Source organism: Chiloscyllium plagiosum, chromosome 34 (assembly GCF_004010195.1).
Source record: "Chiloscyllium plagiosum isolate BGI_BamShark_2017 chromosome 34, ASM401019v2, whole genome shotgun sequence".
Taxonomy (NCBI): domain Eukaryota; kingdom Metazoa; phylum Chordata; class Chondrichthyes; order Orectolobiformes; family Hemiscylliidae; genus Chiloscyllium; species Chiloscyllium plagiosum.
The window spans coordinates 30,803,388-30,823,993 of NC_057743.1; the positions used below are offsets into that span (position 1 = coordinate 30,803,388).

At 39.7% G+C, this 20,606-nt stretch overlaps 1 protein-coding gene and 1 long non-coding RNA gene across 15 annotated transcripts in view; one reads left to right on the plus strand and one right to left on the minus strand.

Annotated features, from left to right (window-relative positions):
- prdm16 (PR domain containing 16) overlaps positions 1 to 11,233 on the minus strand; it is a 716,909-nt gene extending 705,676 nt beyond the window's left edge. For 9 of the 14 annotated variants that reach the window (XM_043676061.1, XM_043676058.1, XM_043676054.1 and 6 more), the window contains exon 1: positions 3,257 to 3,670. In XM_043676061.1, the coding sequence (XP_043531996.1) occupies positions 3,257 to 3,293 (37 nt within the window). In that variant the 5' untranslated portion in view covers positions 3,294 to 3,670. Of the gene's footprint in view, positions 1 to 2,405; positions 2,774 to 3,256; positions 3,671 to 4,122; positions 4,251 to 10,668 lie in introns of those variants that run through there. The other 5 variants (XM_043676064.1, XM_043676050.1, XM_043676051.1 and 2 more) reach the window with 4 other exon arrangements.
- On the plus strand, positions 2,781 to 18,945 carry LOC122540391. The gene is made up of 3 exons (XR_006309275.1): positions 2,781 to 3,130; positions 10,194 to 10,280; positions 17,782 to 18,945. It is a non-coding gene; the product is annotated as an uncharacterized LOC122540391 (long non-coding RNA).
- The last annotated feature ends 1,661 nt before the right edge of the window (positions 18,946 to 20,606 follow it).

The following is a 20,606-nucleotide window of genomic DNA, read 5'->3' on the forward strand; positions in this document are numbered from 1 at the left end:
ACTTCGTCCTTTAAGTCTGTACAAATGCCTTCAGAGATTTGATAGCTTAACACTGATCCCACTTTTAAATTATGTCGAAACTACAGAGAAAGGGTCCATTGCTGACGAGATTAGAAAAAAAAACCCTTTGTGGACTGATCTAGGTGGTAGTTGGAGTTGGGTAGTGCACTGTTAAATAAGCATGTTGATGTTTTAAAAGGACGTTAAAACCTTAAAGGTCCCCTTGTTGTAAATCTTCCAGGTGTGCAAATGTTTGACTGTATGTGCGTGTACTTAAACACGCAGTGCTGGAGCGTGAAATATAACTGATGTCTCGGAGCTCCTTCAACTTCAAGCTACCGAGTGACCATGTTTACAGCTGTTCAAGTTCACCTGAACATGGAATGTAAAATATCTGCTTGAATAAAACTCCCTTAAACGATAGTTAAACGATGGAGCATCGATTTGTCTCTCTCTGTTCAAGTGCTTTATTTCATTCAAACTATCTATTGGGCTTTTTTAAAATTTTTTTTAAAAAGTGTTGCGATTGAAGTATTAAATCCCCTTAGCGGCAAACAGAAATGAAATTCAAATAAATCTAACTTGGCAAAGTTTGAAATGTGTTTGTATACATACGTGTTGTGTGCATTATATACAGACATCCATATACACACCTTTAGATGTCCACAAAACGCCAAGGCAGCGTTGCTGTGTGGCCACGCACAATTACACTGTTATACACAAGCTGAGTGCTATTGCAGTGGTGTCTGGCAATCTTATTTGTTTATTTTTAGCCGTATGCTGAGTTGAATGGTTTTTTTATTCCACCCCCCCACCCCCACCCTCAACTACTCGCACAACCCCCATCATGAAAATCAGAGTGGGAGGATGACATATTATCAGTCCGATCTGAGGAGCCAGTAATTTTTAATACGTGCGCCTTGTCCTTCCATTCTAAAAGGTTCGGCCCAATCCCAGTTTAATACGGCTGTTTGAGACGACAGTTTTCTTCATCTTGCACACCGAACAGTATCTTGAAAGTAAATCACATCCAACCCATTTCTAGCTGCGAGCCCCGCGTAAATCTAATCGTAACTGCTGGTTCAAATAAATGCGCCTTTCTTACTGTCTGAAGTTGGCATTTAACACGCATCATTTTTTAATGGTAATAATTACTAATCCAAACTCAGCGGGGACCGTAGCACGCAGACTAAACACCCATTTATTTACAAACAACTTAAAAAAATGCTAGGACTCAGCCATTCACTGAACAACTTCGCTGCATGAGAGCGACAACACCTACTGCAATACAAATGAATCGTGGTCTAAAATTATACCCAATTTCTAGAGGGGAAAAAAGATGTTTAAATCCACTAGCCAAATTGTTAATTAATGTGGTTAATTGCGATTGTTAAATATTTATAAATGCCTTCACATCATACACACACACACACACACAAGTAGACGCACTGCAATTGCCCACACACATTTCCCGACACCATTTACACTTTCAAATATAATCACGCAGTTGAGCAGACTATTTTAAATCTGCCCTAAATAATTCATTATTCTCTTTAGGGATTTGAAATCAGGGATCTCTGGATACCAAATCTTTCCAGTGAATAACTTAAACGATATTCTCTCCGTGCTCCCAACACGGTGGTATAAACTTGAATAACTTGGCCTAAATACCAGAAAATAAACTATAAAGTCCTCTTATTTTTGTAAATGACTCGGCATGCCAATCAACAAAGGCCATAGCTTTATTAAAAGCTTCAAGATACATACATATATAATATGGAATATGCAAACATATAAAAAGTACGGTGTCACACGCTATTACATATGAGTTTAGAGGCGTGTGTCTGTACACAGCAGTGACTGTTAACAGGATCGACAGTCCATACTTAAAAAGTTTCGTAATTTGTAACTTTCTTTTCAGAAGGACTCGGTAAGGTTAAAGAGAGTTCCTATTTTTCGCATAGTTTGAGAAAAATAAACTGACTAGAATTGATGAGATTTCAAAGTGAAAGTAGGAATGGGGCAAACTCACATACGCATTCAGACTGAGCAGCGTGGTCATGTTAAGAGAGGCGGAAGCAGATAGCAAAGTAAAAAAAAATATATTTTCCAACTACAGCAGGGCCCATCTCCTTAACAAAAAACACAGCAAGCAACCAAAACCTTGACAGATCTAAACTTCATACGGCCTCACGTGAATATAATTTCATTTTACACACGCACATACATGCTTTTCTTCCGGCTTTGAGTTAAAGATTAATATTCAGCGCTGCTCCAAACATTTCACACAACACGAGCGAAAATAAAATACTTTTTTAGAGATTAAGATACTTTGTTTTTTTTAAAGACGGCAACGCTTTGTAAAACCCCCCTCCAAACCTCCAGACTAGCTCCTTTTAAAATACCGTTTTCGCGATCTGGAATTGTTAAATTGAAAGTTTAAACTTGTCAGCTATGTTTCTCCAACCCGATCCTGCACGGTTCTCTCCCGCATTGCTAATTGCCCGAAGCAGCCTCTAAAATCATGATGCCTGGTATCTCAGAAACCCCGGTACGGCTCAGCTCCTAATGGTACTCAGTCTAAGAAACAGACTCCCCTATTATTTTGACCCCCTTTCAAACCAGAGACGAGTAGTTCGCTAGCAACTTGCCGCTGTTCAATGGTGCTCTAGCGCCCACTATTTAACACTGTGGAAAAAACTGCTTATACTTTGCAATGGCCCTCGCTATATTTTTCTGTAACAAAAAAGTTAAATATCTCTTCATCAACTTCGGTAACTTTTATTTATTTTTTTTTTGTCGGTGTTTCTTTCCAACTTCTCAACCTCTCGGGTCGAGACGCGAGGGGTGGGGGAGTGGGAGGGTGGGTTTGTATGGAAGTTTCTCTTGAAATGAGAGAAATAAACAAGGTATGGAAAAAAACTTCTGCAAAGGGGGAGAGAGAAAAAGAGAGAGAGAGAGAGAGAACTCCGCGCCGCTCTTGTGGTCAGAGCGTTCAACTCTTTAAGTTAGTGCGCTCCAGCCTTTTCGCAAGCCCCATGAAGTACATCATTCAAATCGTCCCCCACTGCATCGACACATCGTCTGGAGGAGAATATACATCCCTGACCGCTCTCCACAAAGACTATGGGTATATAGCGGATCGTTTGGAGTTGTTGGCGTTTATGGAGGGGCTTTTTTGCAAACCTATACAGAGGATCTTTTTTTGTACAAAAAAAAAGGTGCGGAGAGATAGGAGAAGAAAATAGGGACCTACTTTTGGCCAGTTTTCTCGCCCTCGCCTTGGATCTCATGTTGTCTGTCGGCGTTGGTCGTGATTTCAGAGAATCGCACACGCTATCTCCCTGGCATTGTCAGTTTGGACACCTTCGCACATGCGCACAGAGCCTTCAATCTGACACCATCACGCAGGGAAAAGTTTGAATATATTCATCATTTGGCCGCGATCTGTCCTCAACTCCATCAGACCAATTATCTCTGCGTCCCTAACGCCATTTCTCACATTATTCCTCGCTCACTGCACGGCTCCCCTCCTCTAAAACCTCACCAAGTGTCCGCGCTGTTGGAGACAGTTTACCTAAAAGAAATCATACCACCTTTTACTTTCTTTTAAAGCATTAAAACTCATTCGCAGAGATCTGCCGGAGAAACGTACTGAACAAAATGATCAAACTGGGTAATTTTAATTCTGTGCACAGGTCGCTCACTTTAACAAAAAAGCATGTTAATTGACTTCACCGATTTACAGTATATAGTTTTAACACAACTGACAGTAACAGGGGAAGAGAGTGGCATGCTCTCTTAACTCAACAATGCTCCCTAATAACCCCCATCAGTTATGACAATATTAATTAAAGCTATCGATAACTTTAGCTGATTGAATAGTTCTGTGTAACAGCAGTGATTGAACTCCCCGTGTTAGTGTGATGGAAGAATAAACGTGGGTTTAGGATTTACCAGGACTAATTGGCGCGGAGCACCGGGCATTTAAACAGAGACTTTTTTTCTCTCTGTTTCTAAACTGCAACCTCAGCACCTTCTCCCCCGGCCGTAAGCCCAGGACAAAACTAATTTCATCTCATTTACAAGGTTTCAGTAGAAGAGAAAAATCGGCTATATTACATTGTCTTCTCACGCCGTTTCTCTTCAAGTTCTTCCCTCAAAATGAATGGATCCTCTGAATGTGTTTGCGTGTGTGTGTGTGTGTGAGAGAGAGAGAGACGGAGAGGGGACAGGAAGAGTGAGAGAAAGAACCTGAACCTGAACGCAGTAAGTGCTTCATATTCCCACCCGTCTCTTGCGTGCAGTGTTTATAATTTATTTAACTAGGGCATATTTTAAGAGACTGATCGACATATGTTTTGAAAATGGTACTGCAGGTTAAAGGAGGCGATTCTTATTTTTTTTTAAATCCATTGCTAACCAACAGTGAAACAGATGAACTTGAAATTGCGACACAATGTGAATTATTTCAGTGTAGTCCTGTTGGTTTAATTGATATAGTGTGCAAACCCAGAGTGATTTGGATTTAAAAAAATAGCAGACTAACAAAATCCATATTAATAATTCTGTATTCTCTATCTTATTAGGAACATGCTTGGGCTATTGTTTGGGGGAGGGTGGGGGTAGTCATATTAATGTCATGTTTCTATCCCACTGCCAGGCTAAATATCTTTGAACTTCAGGGGAGAGACACATTGCGGGCTCGGCTGTACAACCGGCGAAAGGTCTCTAGGGCGATTGCTGCATGATCAGTGTTCACCTCTTCACTCTCTGACACGCGCTTCATCGGACGAGAAATTGTAACAGTCCATTTTAAATCCAGTGTCCGAGAATCGCTAGATTTTGTTTGCATCTGTTGTAACAGCGTCTTGTGGCAACAGCTTGGAAGCGGTTGTAAATTTAAATCGCAAAGCATGACACGTATACCCAAGGTGGGCTGTAGTTACATTGCTCAGTTGTTGGTTGGAGGATGAAGTTCTCAAAGCTGCCCTTCAGATATTTCATATTCTGTATTAGCTGCGCCATGCTTCTTTTGGTGAGACCCGTTGTTACTATATAATGTTTTGCTTTGTAAAATTGGAAATGTTTCACAATGAGAAATTTTGAAGGAAATAAAGACCTTTTCACCATGGACAGGGTTTGAGTAAAGGTTTGGCTAAAGTTTTACTGGCATCTAGGAAGGGGAATTAAGATTTCATTTCAGGAAGGAGAAAAGACGAACCATATTTATAGCGAAGGAGGCATTTTCAAGTGAACTGTACAATTGGATAATTCACTCCAATTGAATGAAATGAATTCGAAACTGCAATTCAGAATTAAATGTTAGTATTCTAACGTAGAATTGCGTTACAACCTGTGTAGGGTACTGGATACCTCTGCAAAACTAATGAAGCGTCAGCGCACGACTCTGTGGCTAAAATTAATCCCACGAAATACATCACGACAGATGGAATAAGTGCGGGGAAAATACTTCCGAGGGAAGGGTTAATGTTGACGGGAAGACTCCCATTTTCAGAAGCTTGGTGGTTAATGTAGAAGGTATGCTCCCTCTCCCTGACGCATTAACAATGAGTTTCCCTGAATATTATTCAGAATTTCCTAGGGCAGGGTATAATAGTTAAACTTAGCGCACTTCAACGAGGGATTTCGATTTGCAATTGGAGGCATGTTGCAAATCTCACCAAACTTGCTCTCCAGCAGTCCGAGCCGCGCTGGGAAGAAAGAGGCCTCTATGTTCTGGGCTCGAACAAGTAATCGAATTAGTTTTTACACTGCAACACGTTTGAATGAAGAGAGACACAAATCAATTCATTGTTAGAACCCAAGAAAGGTAACACGCATTAACCCAACTTTCTTTTGTGTATGATAAATTTCAGTTTCAATTACCCGGAATATCACGAGGGGCAGCTCTTGGAAAACGCCAATTCGTTCAGTAAAAATGCAATAGAAAACTGATGGGTGTATTTACTGTAACAATGCTTTTCTATACATAAAGTTCAGGAATGAACAGGGAGCCATGGATTGTTTAATTAATACGATTAAAATAGTGATGAAAGTTAGATAGAATCAGATCAAAAATGTGTTTGAGAAAGCACTTGTTTAAATATCTCTGTATAACCCGCACGTTATTTCTGTTGTATTACATGGAGCTCTTTGTGAGTACTCTAAATCATGACTATAAGCATCTCTATAGTCATACGTGTGACAGTGTAATTTTGATTTCACTAACATTCGCAAAGGTATTTTCATTTTATTTACAACTCAAATTGCAATTGTGCAATGACTCGTGACCATTCTACCTTAATTTAAGTCAGAGACAATATTTTGTTCGGTAGCATTAACAGTTACGGCGTATGCAGGTCTGTAGAATTTAATGATATACCGATCAAATGTCCCTTCGTTTGAGTTCTCAATTAATGGATTAACCCTTAATGTGGACAAGTGAGTGCAATTAGCTAGTAAGGATATATATTACAAAATCTTCCTAAGGATGGACCTGTTCAGTTTGAAACCAGTTTCTGTGGAAACAATATATATGTGTAGAGTGCATGACCTCCTCACCTGTGGCAGCAATCTGACTGTGTCGCTCGCCCCTTGTATAGAATAACCTGAGAATCTGTTTCAACCCTCTTGTCTTTAATTGTGGACAAACTTGAGAAAGTAATAGGACACGCTACTTACAGAGGGCTCTGGTAATATTTAAGTAATATTATCATCCGTGTATGAATGCTACATAAGATAGAGAAATAAGGTTTCTTTTAGAAAGAGGGAAGGCCTATACAGGTGTATAGCCAACATAGATCCTGACATCTCGTTTTATCCACATACACAATGGAAATCTAATTGAGAATCAATTCTTCTCTATTGCAACTGAATGGTCAGAATAGAAGCTGAGCAATAACTGCACTTCCAATTCAATTCATAGATCCCCTTAATTACAAAGCAAACTTCATAGGTCAGCATCAAACAAAATGGTTATGAGGGACCACTGTCGGGTTGAGATTGTGGTTTGGTAATAAGGGTTAAGATTACAGATACTAATCGGGTTAGGGTTATTAATTAGAAAACCGTGTCTGACATTTATAAGTTCCACTTATACAGTCCCTAATTGTGTCAACTGGTAATTAAATCGCGTTAAACAGTGGCTGATGAAGGTCTTGGGGGGATAGTTTTCTGCTCCATTTGAACAGCCACGTTTTCAGGATGAAAGGCGTCTCAAAATAATGATGTATCTACTTAAAATAGTAAAACTCGGTTTAGGTGTAGAATTTGCCGCGTGTACGTTAGGGCTAGAGGATGAGCCGAAAGACTTGAACTCAGAGTCCGACGGAAATTGCCTGATCATCGATTTCCCACATCAGTATTTCCATTATATTAATTACTTTGTTTTGTTTTACTGCCTCATTTAAAATTCAAATTATTTGCAAAAGTAAACTTTCCGCAAAGACATTTGCCAAAACCATTCCTTGGAGATAAGGTATAACAAATGCATTCAAGAGACGCAAATGAAGAACATCCTTAGGAAATAATCTAACCTGCTGTAGACAAGAGATCACAACCTGAGACCAGAACGACCTCAGATTGAAAAATGATTTCAAATTCAATTGGCTGGAATTACAATCTGTCACCAGCCTGAAGCTCTGTGAAATCTCGTTTCACTCATCCATTTCTGTCTCCATGTTTCCACCACTAAGTCTGTTCTCTCCCTATCCCAATACCCCAGGGAATGTGTGGTTATCCTGGAACAGTTTCTCCAATGTGATGTTCTCTATATCTGAGGATTAAAGCAGATATCAAATGAGAGCCTGACCATGCAATGAAAACTAGTTGCCTGTATTAGTCAGCGAGTGTGCCCCCACCATCCCTCTCTCTGATCCCAATTCTCTTCCACTCCCATATCCCTGTGCTCTTTTTAATCCCCCTTGTCGAATTTTAATTACATTCGTTATGTATCTATTGATTCATTAAGAATATTGCCCAAATCAAAGGGATACAGTACACATAGGAACAAAAAAGAAACATCGGAATGGAAGTGAACCCTTCGGCCATTGCTCGGTCATTCAACCCCGTACATTAACTCCACTTCCCCATGAGTTCCTTATCGTCTTATCTAAAACATGCCCAGCAATCACAGTTTGAAATTTCCAATGGACTTGCTGCAAGGTTTCCTGCAGGGGAAAAAAAATCCATAGTTATTTTGTGCAAAGATGTTTTTATTCCTAACATCACCCCTGAAAGGCCTAACTTTTTCCAGGTTATGAACTCATATTTTGGATTCCTGTGAGAGAGGAAATAGATTGAGTGGAGAAAACCTATCAAATCCTTTACTTACATTAAATATATCATTTAGATCATCCCTTAATCTTCTCTGTTTCAGCAATACAAGCCTAGCCTCTGTGATCTGTTCTCAAAATATATAATTTTAGCTCCAATATAATTCTGGTGAATCTATCACTAAGGATATATTTTTCTTCCTGAAGTGCAGTGCCAGAAGTAAATTCAATATTTCAAATGGATTCTAAACAGAGCTTTATGCAACACCAGCATAACTTTTATCTTTATATTCCAGCCCTTTTTATACAGAGATTAAAATGTTGATAGCCCTTTAAATAGCTTTTAGAAATTCATTTCTATACTTACATTTCTCTGTTACCATGCAGTTCAAATTTAGCAAAATACTCCATTCACTTTTCTACATTGAACTCCAGCTGCCACCATTTTGCCCACTCAACTTAAGCTACCAATGCCACTTTTCAACACTCCCATTTGCAATTCAGAGAGAGGAACCAAGGAATGGTGATAGACTCGGGCTGGAACCAATTCTACCCAAAGCGAAATAATCCCTGTTTTGTTTGAAATTTGATACAGCTTCTTCTTTCACTTGTGTTGGCCTCACTTGTGTTATTCCTATATTGTCAAGCTGTGGTGATATAATCAAACATGAGTATCACAACGCAATATTGGTTGAAAGGTAGTTACCAATATTGGGGGGATGGGGGAGGGAATGATGTTGAAATAAATTATTTTTGATTGAGGCATTTTGGACTTGTGTAAACTACAAAATGTGAAATCGACAAATTATTTTTATTGACAAGTTAAAATTTATGCCCTATTCATTGGTAACTAGATGTTGGTGTTTCAGAAAGCTTACAATTTTTGTTATAATTTGATCCCTTGTACTTTATGTTCTATTTTAGTTTCTTAAATATACATTTCTTGCCACTTTGTATGAAAAATTATCACTTTTTCTAAGTAGTTATGAAGTAAAATGTGATAGATTTAGAACCAGATTTCATCCTGGGCCTCAGTCATCTTATAGCTACAGTTTTCAAGAAATTACTGCAATTTTTATAATGAACATAGTGTGTTAGTCCTGACATAAATTAGTGAAGATCAGTATAGTTGGAATATAGCTGTGTTCACTAATGGAACAGAGAGAGCATGCAGTCTTTGTAAGTGGTCAGCAGAGATATAATGACCAATTTGTCTATGATCATGATAGGTGGAATGGTCAGCTTGGGTGGCTATCAATAGTGAAATGGTCAGATAAGGCATATTTTCTGGATCCCTATTGATGGTGGTATGGTCAGACAAATCAAGGTTTCTGGATACCCATTCATGGTGGTATGAGCAGATAACGCAGGATTTCTAGGTGTCTATTTCAGATGGCATGGTCAGTCAAAACAAGGTTCTGGAATAGCTATTGGTGGTGAGGTTAGTAGAAACATAATTTCTGTATAGTCATTAATGGTGAGATGGTCAGTGGAGGCAGGGTTTGTGAATGACCAATAATTATTGCATGGTCAGTTGATGAAACTATTTGGATGATGTTTGATTGTGGGGTGACCAGTGAGTAGATATTATGAATGAAAAACTAATGGCAAGACTATCATTCGATGCATAGTTTCTCAATGGTAATTGCTTTTAGGATAATCAGTTGATGAAAGATCACTGGCTAAAATTGGATTAATCAATAAAAACAAAGCAAATGGCCACCAATACAATGATTGCTAATCAATAGACCAAGGATTCTAGATGATCGTTTTTTAAAATAATATTTGAATTTAGGTGGGTGCTGAGTGTAACTCTAATAACACATCTGAAACGAGTTCAGAGCAATAATGGCACGTTTTGTGAATTCAATTAAAAGTCGTTCTCAACTGCCTTTATCTTTTTTTCCATATCCTTAGTGACCTTGAACACTCCTGAAGTTTACCGAACCTGTTCAGGACGAACTTGAGCGTCACTGGTTTCTCCAAGAATGCAGAACGTTACAGGTAAACTACAACTAACACTGTAGCCAAAAGCTAATCTCATCGAATTAGCAAACTATGCACGTTTGCTCATTAACTGGTAGCTGTCAAATCGATATTTGTTTTCCAAAAATGTACGTCACATCCAATATTTAATAGCCATATGTAAGTCTTTATACCTTAAATATTCTGTTGGATCCCTGTGTCTTTCAGATTCTAAACGCATATTTTCAGTTAATTCATGTTTTCTACATGTAGCTATTTATGTTGTATATTTGAGCATATTACCAGTCTGTATTTTTGCTCTGCATAACTGAGCCACTAAATCATTTTATACAAAACGTGTATTTCATATATGGAAGAAAAGAAATCTCAGGTTACTTTACAACACAATTGGCAACTATTCACGGACCTTGTAATAGAAATTCTGTCCAACGGGTTACCTTACTGCTATTTGCAAACAACTCACAGCTATAAAAGCTCACTTAGACGAACGTGTCCCCCTCATCACTCCCTCCCAATCCGCATAATGAGGAAGGGAGACGGACCAAGCCAGTTAAGAGCTGGATCATAGTGGATCACGCTCATATCCGGAGCTCCAACTAATGACGCAGGGATGGATTGTGAAGGAGTTTAGAGTGTAATTATTAGCCATTAATTGGGTTCAGGACCTTTGTGGTTGTGGTAAATGAGAAGTCTGACCGCTAATCCCAATCAGGATATACAGCTGGGGGCTAGAGAGAGCGGGACTGGTTGGACTCAGCCTGCAAAACTCCAGGGGGTCAAGCACATAGATAACAGCCCCATCCAAGCCATAAGCCGGAACAAAATGGCAAAGGGGGCATGAGAAAACACAAGAGTTATTCGACATATTCAGATCTGTATTTCAACGGGGCAAACTTTTTATTTGAAGGGAATGTGATGACTGGGTATCGCTTAATGGGTGAGACCGGATAGCAGGCACCAGGGCTGCAAGAAATACTCAACAGTAAGTTCACGTGGTTCCGTTTCACCTACACCCCGTTATAGGCTTTGCAAAACAAATAATTACAACATAGATGCTAGAGTATTTGTGGAAGGGCGGAGCAAAAAATCAATACAAACTGTCACACTCTTGAACTGGTGACTCTCAAAGCCCCCAAATCTAACTCCCCATTACTGGTGGGTTTTTGAATGCTGTAATTTTGAACAAACTTACTTGATATTCAGGTTAGTTTACTATTGACTTGATTACTTTCAGATTAATCTTTACTTTGCATTTCCTTAGAATGTCAGTCATTATAAAACTCAACAGCAAATAGGTTAGCATTATCAGGATTTCAAATCCCATTGGTTACAATGGACCATGTATCTCGTTACATTTATGAAAAGTACTTGAAAAATTATCTTGCACGCTTAAAATAAGGGAAGGCGGAATACAACATTGTTCCAGTGTTGCTAGTTCATTGGAATTACGTAGATCCACTTTGAAATGCAGCAACTCTGGTCTTTACGAAATTATGACTCAATTTGTCAGTTTTATTTGCACCGGACTTGGGTTGTTTGCTCTTGGAAAGACATTGAATAAATTCTGAGTAAGGTACCAAAGATTCATTGTAGTTAACAAAGTACTTTCGAAAGAAGATAGGCCAACAACGTAAGCAAATTCTTCTTGACCTATTTTAAACTTTATTCCGTTTTCCTTTTCTCACCGGCATGCATTGGAGATTACAGCTCTCTACTGAGCAGTGAAGGTGTCACTGATGATAAAATTCACTACTTAAAATGTTCACATTTTGTTTCAAATTCAAATCCGGTGATACATTATTACTAAAACCATCGAGATAAACTGGAGTCCCATTAACACGATCCATCCACAGTTGAAATGGACAGTTATTCCTAAAACAATTGAGCCTTTAACTAATAGATAGCCTTCTGGAATAACAAGACAACTTTGCAAATAATATGCACATTTTATGAAGCAGGACAATTGTCTCGAATACACAATGACTGTTTAAAACTTAATGTAGAGCAGAACGATCTGGCTTGTTTTATTTTGACTCTTTAAAGTCTACAGCAAGTGACCAAGGCTCCGCATATACAACAAAATGTATTCTGAAATAGTAGAGAGCGCCTGAACACAGTGAAATGCTCTAAGACGCTTCATAGGAGTGTTGAAAGAAAATTTGGCACTGAGCAACATGAGGTTTTAGGGCAGCAACTAAGAGCTTTGATGAAAGAGGTGGGTTTTCAGGAGCCTCCTACACGCGGAGACCAACCTGATGAAGGGGCATCCCAGAGCCCGAAGAGGCTGTCAGCTGAAAGCGGGGCTGCTGACGCTGGAACACTTTAATCTCGAGGTCGGAATGAAAAAGATCGCAGACATTTCGGAGGGTTTTAGGGCTGGAGAATAGAAGGGAGGGACAAGGCGGTAGTAGAATTACCTCACGCCACAACATCCACTATAGGGTTGGGGATATGTGGTAATCACATTTCAACACAGGGATGAATTGCGGCCAGCGACTCAAGGCTCTTATTTCTGAAGTCTCAACAGTATCCCCTTCCAGTGTTCTTTCACTTGGCATCGCTCTCCCTATCAAAGCGCTGCAAACTTTTTCAGTCCTAAAGCGCCCTCGCCTAATGGAGTTCACACCAGTAACCAAAACTGATTGTGTTGAAGAGTTCGAGCACGTAAGAGCCAGGCACCCCTTCCCTTCCGGGTACACAATCCACTGGATAGCGCCTGACTCTAGACTAGGGAGTGGAGTGTCGTGTGCTTTGGCGCCGCCTTTGATATAAAAACAAGCCTCAGGCATCTCAATGAAATGTGCCTCAGCAGTTATTTGAGTTTACCAACCTAATCACCGCGGTCCACGCCACCTAAGGTTGGACCACACCAGACTTTTATTTACACCAGGACTCTGTGCCTGTCCAGTATTTAACTGACTCTCGAGTGTTTCCGGAAACACATACATTTCAGAGCTGGAGGATAAAAAAAGTGGGGGGGGGGGGGGGGCGACATAAACAGATAGGGAGAAAGGCAAAGAGAAACACACACATAAAAATAAAACGATCTCTGGATTAACAGAGAGAAAGGGGCATGAACAGGGCTAGAGCTAAAGGACGGAGCGACACTACTCGGTGTTGTAGCGAGATGAAGTCTTCGGTGCCTTTGACAGAGTGTTTACAAATTGTCCATTCCCTCCGGTGGATTGTAAGTTTTCGCTCAAATGTGTTCGAGCGAGAGATGCTGGGACGATTTCGGAATTTTTTGAAAGTGACAACCGTTCTCAGATCGCTACCATTTCCTTCCAAAAGCTGTCCCTGAACTTTGGTTTTAACACAAGCACGTTTCATCGCGTGGAATTGAAATATTTCGGGATGTAAACATTAGATTTAAACGATTCTAGAATGTTTTATCGTGAAGTTTGTGCTGTTTCCCCGAAGTTGTTAAATGCACACGCATTTCCCCCGCTTGTCTCTGTTTCCTTGCGGTTAGATTAACCATCTGGGAAACAATTGAGCCAAGCACGACTCAGTGGTGTTACCTTCCCCAACTCACTCCCCATTAGTATTTGTCTTCAAATGATGTGTAAAAAAAATGTATTTTAAACAACTGCAATCTGGCGTTGGTTTTTTGGGCAACGTTTTTATAAAAACAAAATTGCGAGGATCTGTCTCCAGTGACTTCTTAAGACTTGGAAATACATCTATAAAGGGAGCACTTTAGAAACATGATTTTTGTTTTAATCATACGTGGTACCGGCCTCTGTTGAAAAAGCATCAAATCCTGAACTTGGCGAAATCTGAGAGTCCCCTTTTCGTAGGTGTTTCCCAGCAGCTCACATTAACCAGGCTGCATCTCCTTTAGGGTTTCTGTGCTATTTCTGTTTTTGCGTGGGGATTGTGACTAAGGCGTAACGGTTACAATGTTGATTGATTCTTCTATATGTATGTGTGTGTGTGCGCGCGGGGTAGGGGGGAGGGAGGGTGGGCAGTGGTATATGCCTATACTGTATATGTGTGTCTGTCTGTGGGTATATGCATAAGTGTGTGTGTGTAGGAAACGATAATTGATTTGGACTTCAATCCTTAAGTGATCGTTTCAATGGTGACAGTATAAGCGTGTTTACATTTGAAACCTTATAAAGAATCCTTTTTTTACTTCTCAAAAACACAGCAGCCCTTGGTGATAAAATGTACTTAAAGACTGCACATCTTCCATTTCTCTAACATTGCATTTCCTCAACCTTATTACAGACCACAAATATCAAAACAAATATAAGTCATATGTTATGTAATTATTTGACTAAATTAATATGATACATTACTATTGAGTTGCACTTTGCCACGTAAGAATATATGTTAATTTTGCAGCTTTGATTATTACATTTTTTTCTGGTTGCATTTGAAGGAAACATTTCGGACATTTGAAATTACGTTAATATTTCAAGTGCATAAAAGACAATGAACCGTAAAGGTGTGTGTGTGTGTGTGTGTCAGGAGAGTTTGGCACCTGTATTAAACGCGAGCTTTAAACCGTTACTAATACTGCCGATCCAGAGATGGAGAAAGCAGGCGACTGTTGCCACTTTAAGACCCATGTATTGGCTGCATAGGCAGCTCACCATTGCAATCCCTGTTTCACTTCATTGCACTCAAGTCATTAATCCAGACGACTAAAACAACGGAGCTGCACGTCTCCAAAGCGTGCAATAAAAATGCGCGAATGCAGAGCCCCGGGGCAAGAAGAAAATTACCAGAAGTAGAAGTGACCTTAGGATGATGTAATCAATCAAACGACCCGTAGGGACACGTATCACAGTCTTAATCTTTCAAGGGAGGCTAGATGAGAAAGTCATGTGATCTTTTTTTAAAAAAACCTCTTTTTACCCCTTTAAAATATTGTTACCTCGGGCACGAGGGTTAGAGAATAGCTGGGAAGGGCTGCATAAATCTTTTATGAAAGAATAATATTGGAGTGAATAAAGCCCTTAGCACAGGGACACAGAGAGCTGGGTCATATTTGTGCTCGTTCTTTCCACGGTAAACGGCATGACAAATATTTAATTTGTTCTAATATGCCTATGGTCAGGAAATGTGTTATTTAAAACCACCACGCTGCTTTTGGGAGGGGGGTGGTGGAGTGGGGGGTGGTGGTCAGAAAGCAGTCAAGCTATTTACTCCAAAATTGAAATGCAAAGTGGCGTCTACTTCAGCTGGAGGATGTTACTTTGTTCAGGATATGTTATAGTGGCGTTCATAAATCAAGATGTTGTAAGGACCAAATAAATAGTTATTTTCCCCCCCGTAATATTTCACCAAATCGGTTTTTTTGAATCAAGTTTCCAGACTTACTCCACATACGATCCTATGAAATGTTCTAGGCATTAACAAAATGGAAACGACGTGCATTATAGTATTTCAGTCATCCTTCGTGACTCTCCGTAAACTGTTGGAATTCGGAATCTGTAATGTGGAATATCTTGTAATCAGTTTGTTTTGTCGCAATAATCCTTATCTCTTTCATACAAGAGGACCCAAGTCAATGTCAGTATATTCCGGCCCTATATTTTATAGGAGCTGAATTAATCCGTATCTGGGTTAATTGCAGTTGGATTGCAGGACTGTTTGGGTTGGGATATCTGGTCGGCATGGACGGGTTGGATCGAAGGGTCTGTTCCGTGCTGGACATCTCTAGGACTCTCAGACTTTCGAGGCGTATTTGAAGTGATTCTGGTTAATTTTCAAAACAAAACAGGGGTCTTAACTGCTTTCAGTTGTAACCAGCAGATGGAATTGCAGCATTTCTTAAATTCAGATGCTCGCGTAACATACTCAAATGTTAACCTGGTCTATAAAATGGTTGGTATTGTTGAAAATAACTTATTGAAGTCCATTTCCCACCTGGACACTTAAGGAAAGTCTCTGGCCACTTGAGGACTCCTCCAACTCCAAATCCCACTTCGTCCCGATTGTGGGTTGAGCAGTTTGATTATAAAGCGAGATTATTTGTATGCAGACTGTTGTCTCCCAGTTGCTTGTTGAAATGGTCGTCATTATTAATCTATTTGCGTGAAATGATGAATGAGATTCGTAACACCCTCTTCTCAATCAAAACCACATCGGAGTGGCTTTCAACCGCATCACACGTGAAGCGCAGAAGGTGTGCATTAATAAAATCGGGCGATTGAAGAGTGCTGCTAAGTAAAATGTTGGCCATATTGAGTAGGTGACCATCTCCCTTTACCTATAACCAGAATGATTGTCTATAGATTGAAACCTGCCTTGCTCCCAAACATCGACTCTTTTGTACTTTTACAAAGAGTGCTTTAACAAACTTTTTAAAAAGATTCTCATTTAATTTCAGGATCGGTTTCTTATCTCTGCGGATTTTATATTAATTATTTTTAATAAAGTATTAGAAACTTTCTTGAAGGAGTTATCCATCATTAATATTTGGCGCTGAGTTAACGCAGGTTTGAAATAATTCTTAAAAGATCTCAGGATTAAAGGTTGTACCTTCTGTGACATCTCCCACATCCCAATGACTCAGAAACCCATTCGAAACTAGCTTCTCAGTTATTTTGTCCGACTTTCTCTGTATGCTACCAGAAAACTGCAGACATTGACTTAAACCAAACACCTATTTGCCACGAAAATAAGGATCAGATTCTCAGGTTAAAAATAAGCAAGCGATAGGGAATGGCTCAGTGTGGAGGCCGGCGTTCATTTCCGAATGGAGGGAAGGGCGTCATTTTTACAAGTGTCTGGAGGCACTCGTACCTAACTTAGTGGAACATACCTGAACAAACCACTTCCATTGTTTGCGTTAAGTACTGGACAATCAGTTCAGAAAATAGGGGCGCGGTTTCTCCAAACCGTCCGACATAGGGGGCAAAACGATTAAGCAGGATGAGTTATTTCATTTTGAAGAAACAGAATTTAGCCCGACTTATTTCGAGCGGAAGTTAACAGGGAAGCAGTGCTACTCATTCTAAAGCTGTGTGAATGTTTTGGACAACGCATTTCGGAACCCATTGACACATTAGATGAAACGATACAAGTCCCTTCCCATTTACACCAGTCTCCTGATATAAATATAATCCTATTTCACTGACAGGTATATCCCTGTTGTTGATTAAAAACGTCTTGCCTCAAGAGAAAAAAAAATCGGGGATTAATCGCTTGCTCATGCCTAGACGGGTGGCGTTAACCCTTTGAGTGCTGTAGAATATCGTGGAATTAGTTCCATTATCCCAGGAAGGAGGAATCCTCAACTGGGATTATTATCTATCCCTACTATCTCACCGCGACTCCCTTCCATAAACTCTGGAACTCTCAGGTTCACTAAACTAATCGAAACCATTTCCATACATTTTGGATTCTTGCTTACCATCTAATTAACACTGAAACAACCCACATTCAGAGCTCAGAGCGTTAACCTTCTCGCGTCACAGAGTGCGCTGTTGCTCTTACTACAATCTCAATGGGGACAATAAAACAAACAAGACGCGCCAAAACATGATATGTTCTCGCTTCTTAGGTGAACGGTGAAGTTGGCTTGACTGAAGACTGGAGATTACTGCGGATAAGGCAGCATCTGTGGAAAGAAAGCGAGCTAACGTTTCAGGTCGAGATAACCGAGAATCTGGATGGATCTCTCTTCCTGTGACTTGGCCCAAATTGTCCCATCTCCTCCCATTCATCTACTTGAGTTTGAGAAACACAAATTCTTCCAACTAATATTGATCTATCAGTGTCAGTGTACTCGACAGAAGAACAATCTATGAAACTGACCCAGATAAATGCGATAAGGTGTTTCTAGATAACACATTTTATTAATAAAATTATGATGATTATTCAGATTTGTAAACCTCACCCGCCCATAATTATATTTCACGAATGTTTGCAGTTGTCCAGCACTAGAACTGAATTGTGTTGTATATGGATTCGCTTGTACATTTCAGTCTTTGGAGTCCATCGTGAATGCTGATATTTCAGATTCTATGAGCCTCATTATGTAAGTTTTCAAAGCTTTAAAACGTACATTCTATCAGAATTAGCTAAAGGATCAAAATACCATATTTAAAAGGGAAGGCGTGGAGACGTTGACCCGACTCGCCAATAGTTATGCCCCTAAGTCTTTTTTAATTATGAATGAAGTTTCTGACGTTCAAGTGGATACATTCGGCCCCATGCTTCGCGTGGATGCCGTTTCGTCTTCCCTCTTTGATGGCCAGTGATGTTTAATTTTCTTTCCAAACTTCTAAACACCAGCTTCAGTTCAGAGTGTTAGGTGTTAATGTGGTTGGCCAAGGGATAATCGAATTGCTTTCATGTTTTTACTTCTAGGCAAGTAATGTGCAGAATTCGTAGGCCTCATTGTTTATCTGGTAAATTACAGATCTTAGACAACTAGTTTATTTTTATTGCACTATAAATCTTTTTTTTCCATAGACAATGTATATGGTAAAACAGACAAAAACAGAAATTTCGGGAGAAGCTCAGCAGGTCTAGTAGCACCTACGGGGAGAAAACACCTTGAACGTTTTGAGCTCAGGGACCATTCTTCAGAATGTATGTACAGTAGTGGATTTTGGGCGTGAATAGATCAACTAAGAAGCTATCTCTCCGCCACCCACTCTTCCACTCTCCACCTACATAATCAGTCCAAAGATGTGCAGGTCAGGTGAATTGGCCAGGCTAAATTGCCCATAATGTTAGGTACATTAGTCAGAGGGAAATAGGTCTGGGTGGGTTACTCTTCGGTGTGGACGTTTTGGGCCGAAGGGTCTGTTTCCACACTGGAGGTAATCTAATGTAATCATCACACGCTCGCACAGGCTAGCACGGACGGAATACAAACTTTCCCACATGAATAGTTACTTTCATTTACACATGTGCACACTGAAAGATTGAAATACGCAACATTTAGGATTATTAACAACAATAGAAATTGCTGAAACAACTCAGCAAGTCCGATAACATTGTGGAGCTAATGTTTCGTGTCCCATGACCCTTCTTGAGAACAACACTGGACTCAAAATTTTAACTCAACTTTCTCTCCTCAGATGCCGCCGGACCCGCTGAGTTTATCCAGCAATTTCTGGTTTTGATCCAGGACCTTCAGCATCCTCAGTTTTAGTTGCAATTATTACAGAGCCTCATAAATGCATAGACATACTCAACAAACATGCACACACTTAAAAAGATATATAAAAATGTACACGCATTTTACAGACATACATGGGTCCAGACTCAATTTTCACAGTTTAAAACTATTTACACTCTCAGCTACACATGGCTCTTGTTCTTTGATTTAATGAGGAAAATTAGTCATTTGTTGCTCTAATAATTTGTTTTCTTCGTTAAAAATATCACAATGTCTTGATTTAATTCAGGCGAACAGGTGTGCCATCATTAAGATTAAATGGCCGTAAAGTCCCTAACAACATCAAAATCATTATAATAAATGGCCGAAAATGGCCCCCTGGTTCTCCGGGAACTAAATTCTAATTGCAGTCTCTTTTACCTTCCACACAATTAGGACCTACAATTACAGGCGGTCAAGTTGTTTAATAAGGTAACGGTGATTAAGTGGAATCATTGAATCGTATTTCGGGAGATAAAAAACAACAGCGCGAGTTGAATTTCTGTCAGCGACCTGAAATATTCTCTTAACCCCGTGAAATAAAATCACACTGCTCAAAATATCCAATAAACAAAACTAAACGGAAGTGCTCGAGAAATTCAGTGGGTTCGGCATCATCTATGGGGAGCGAAACAATATTAAACATTGAACAATATGACTCCTCTTCGGAACTTCTCTCAAATTTATTCCCTACTTACATTTCTAACAAGTATTCACTGCCTTAACCGCATCTCATGTCCATAAAAATTGCATGTTCCATTGTAACTATGCTCCATAGTAACTGTCTGTTCCATAGTTATTGCATGTAACAATGGACTATATAGCATATAGTCACTGTATATGTCTCATGAAAAGTGTCTAGAAACTTTGATCATTTGTTTTTGGTTTGCATGAAGTTTGCATCTCTTATCAGATGCAAAGAGAACAAGGTTCACAAGCGATTGCATTCCTTATTTGTAGGGTCTAAAAGATGGTAATTACCCCTTCCAAACCTTTTTTTTCTTGGTTTGGTGCATTGGAAGGCGATGAGACAGGCTGGTTACATTTGCCTCTCCTCCTGGGCCAGATGCCAGATCAGGTACCTGGTCTACTGTGGTTACATATTATTCTGGCAGCTTGGTAAAACTGCCTTTGTAATTAGCCATCTCAAATGAGAAACAGCATGGCTACAAGGAAAGAACGTAGAAGGAGTGCAGTAGGAAAGAAAGGAACATTGT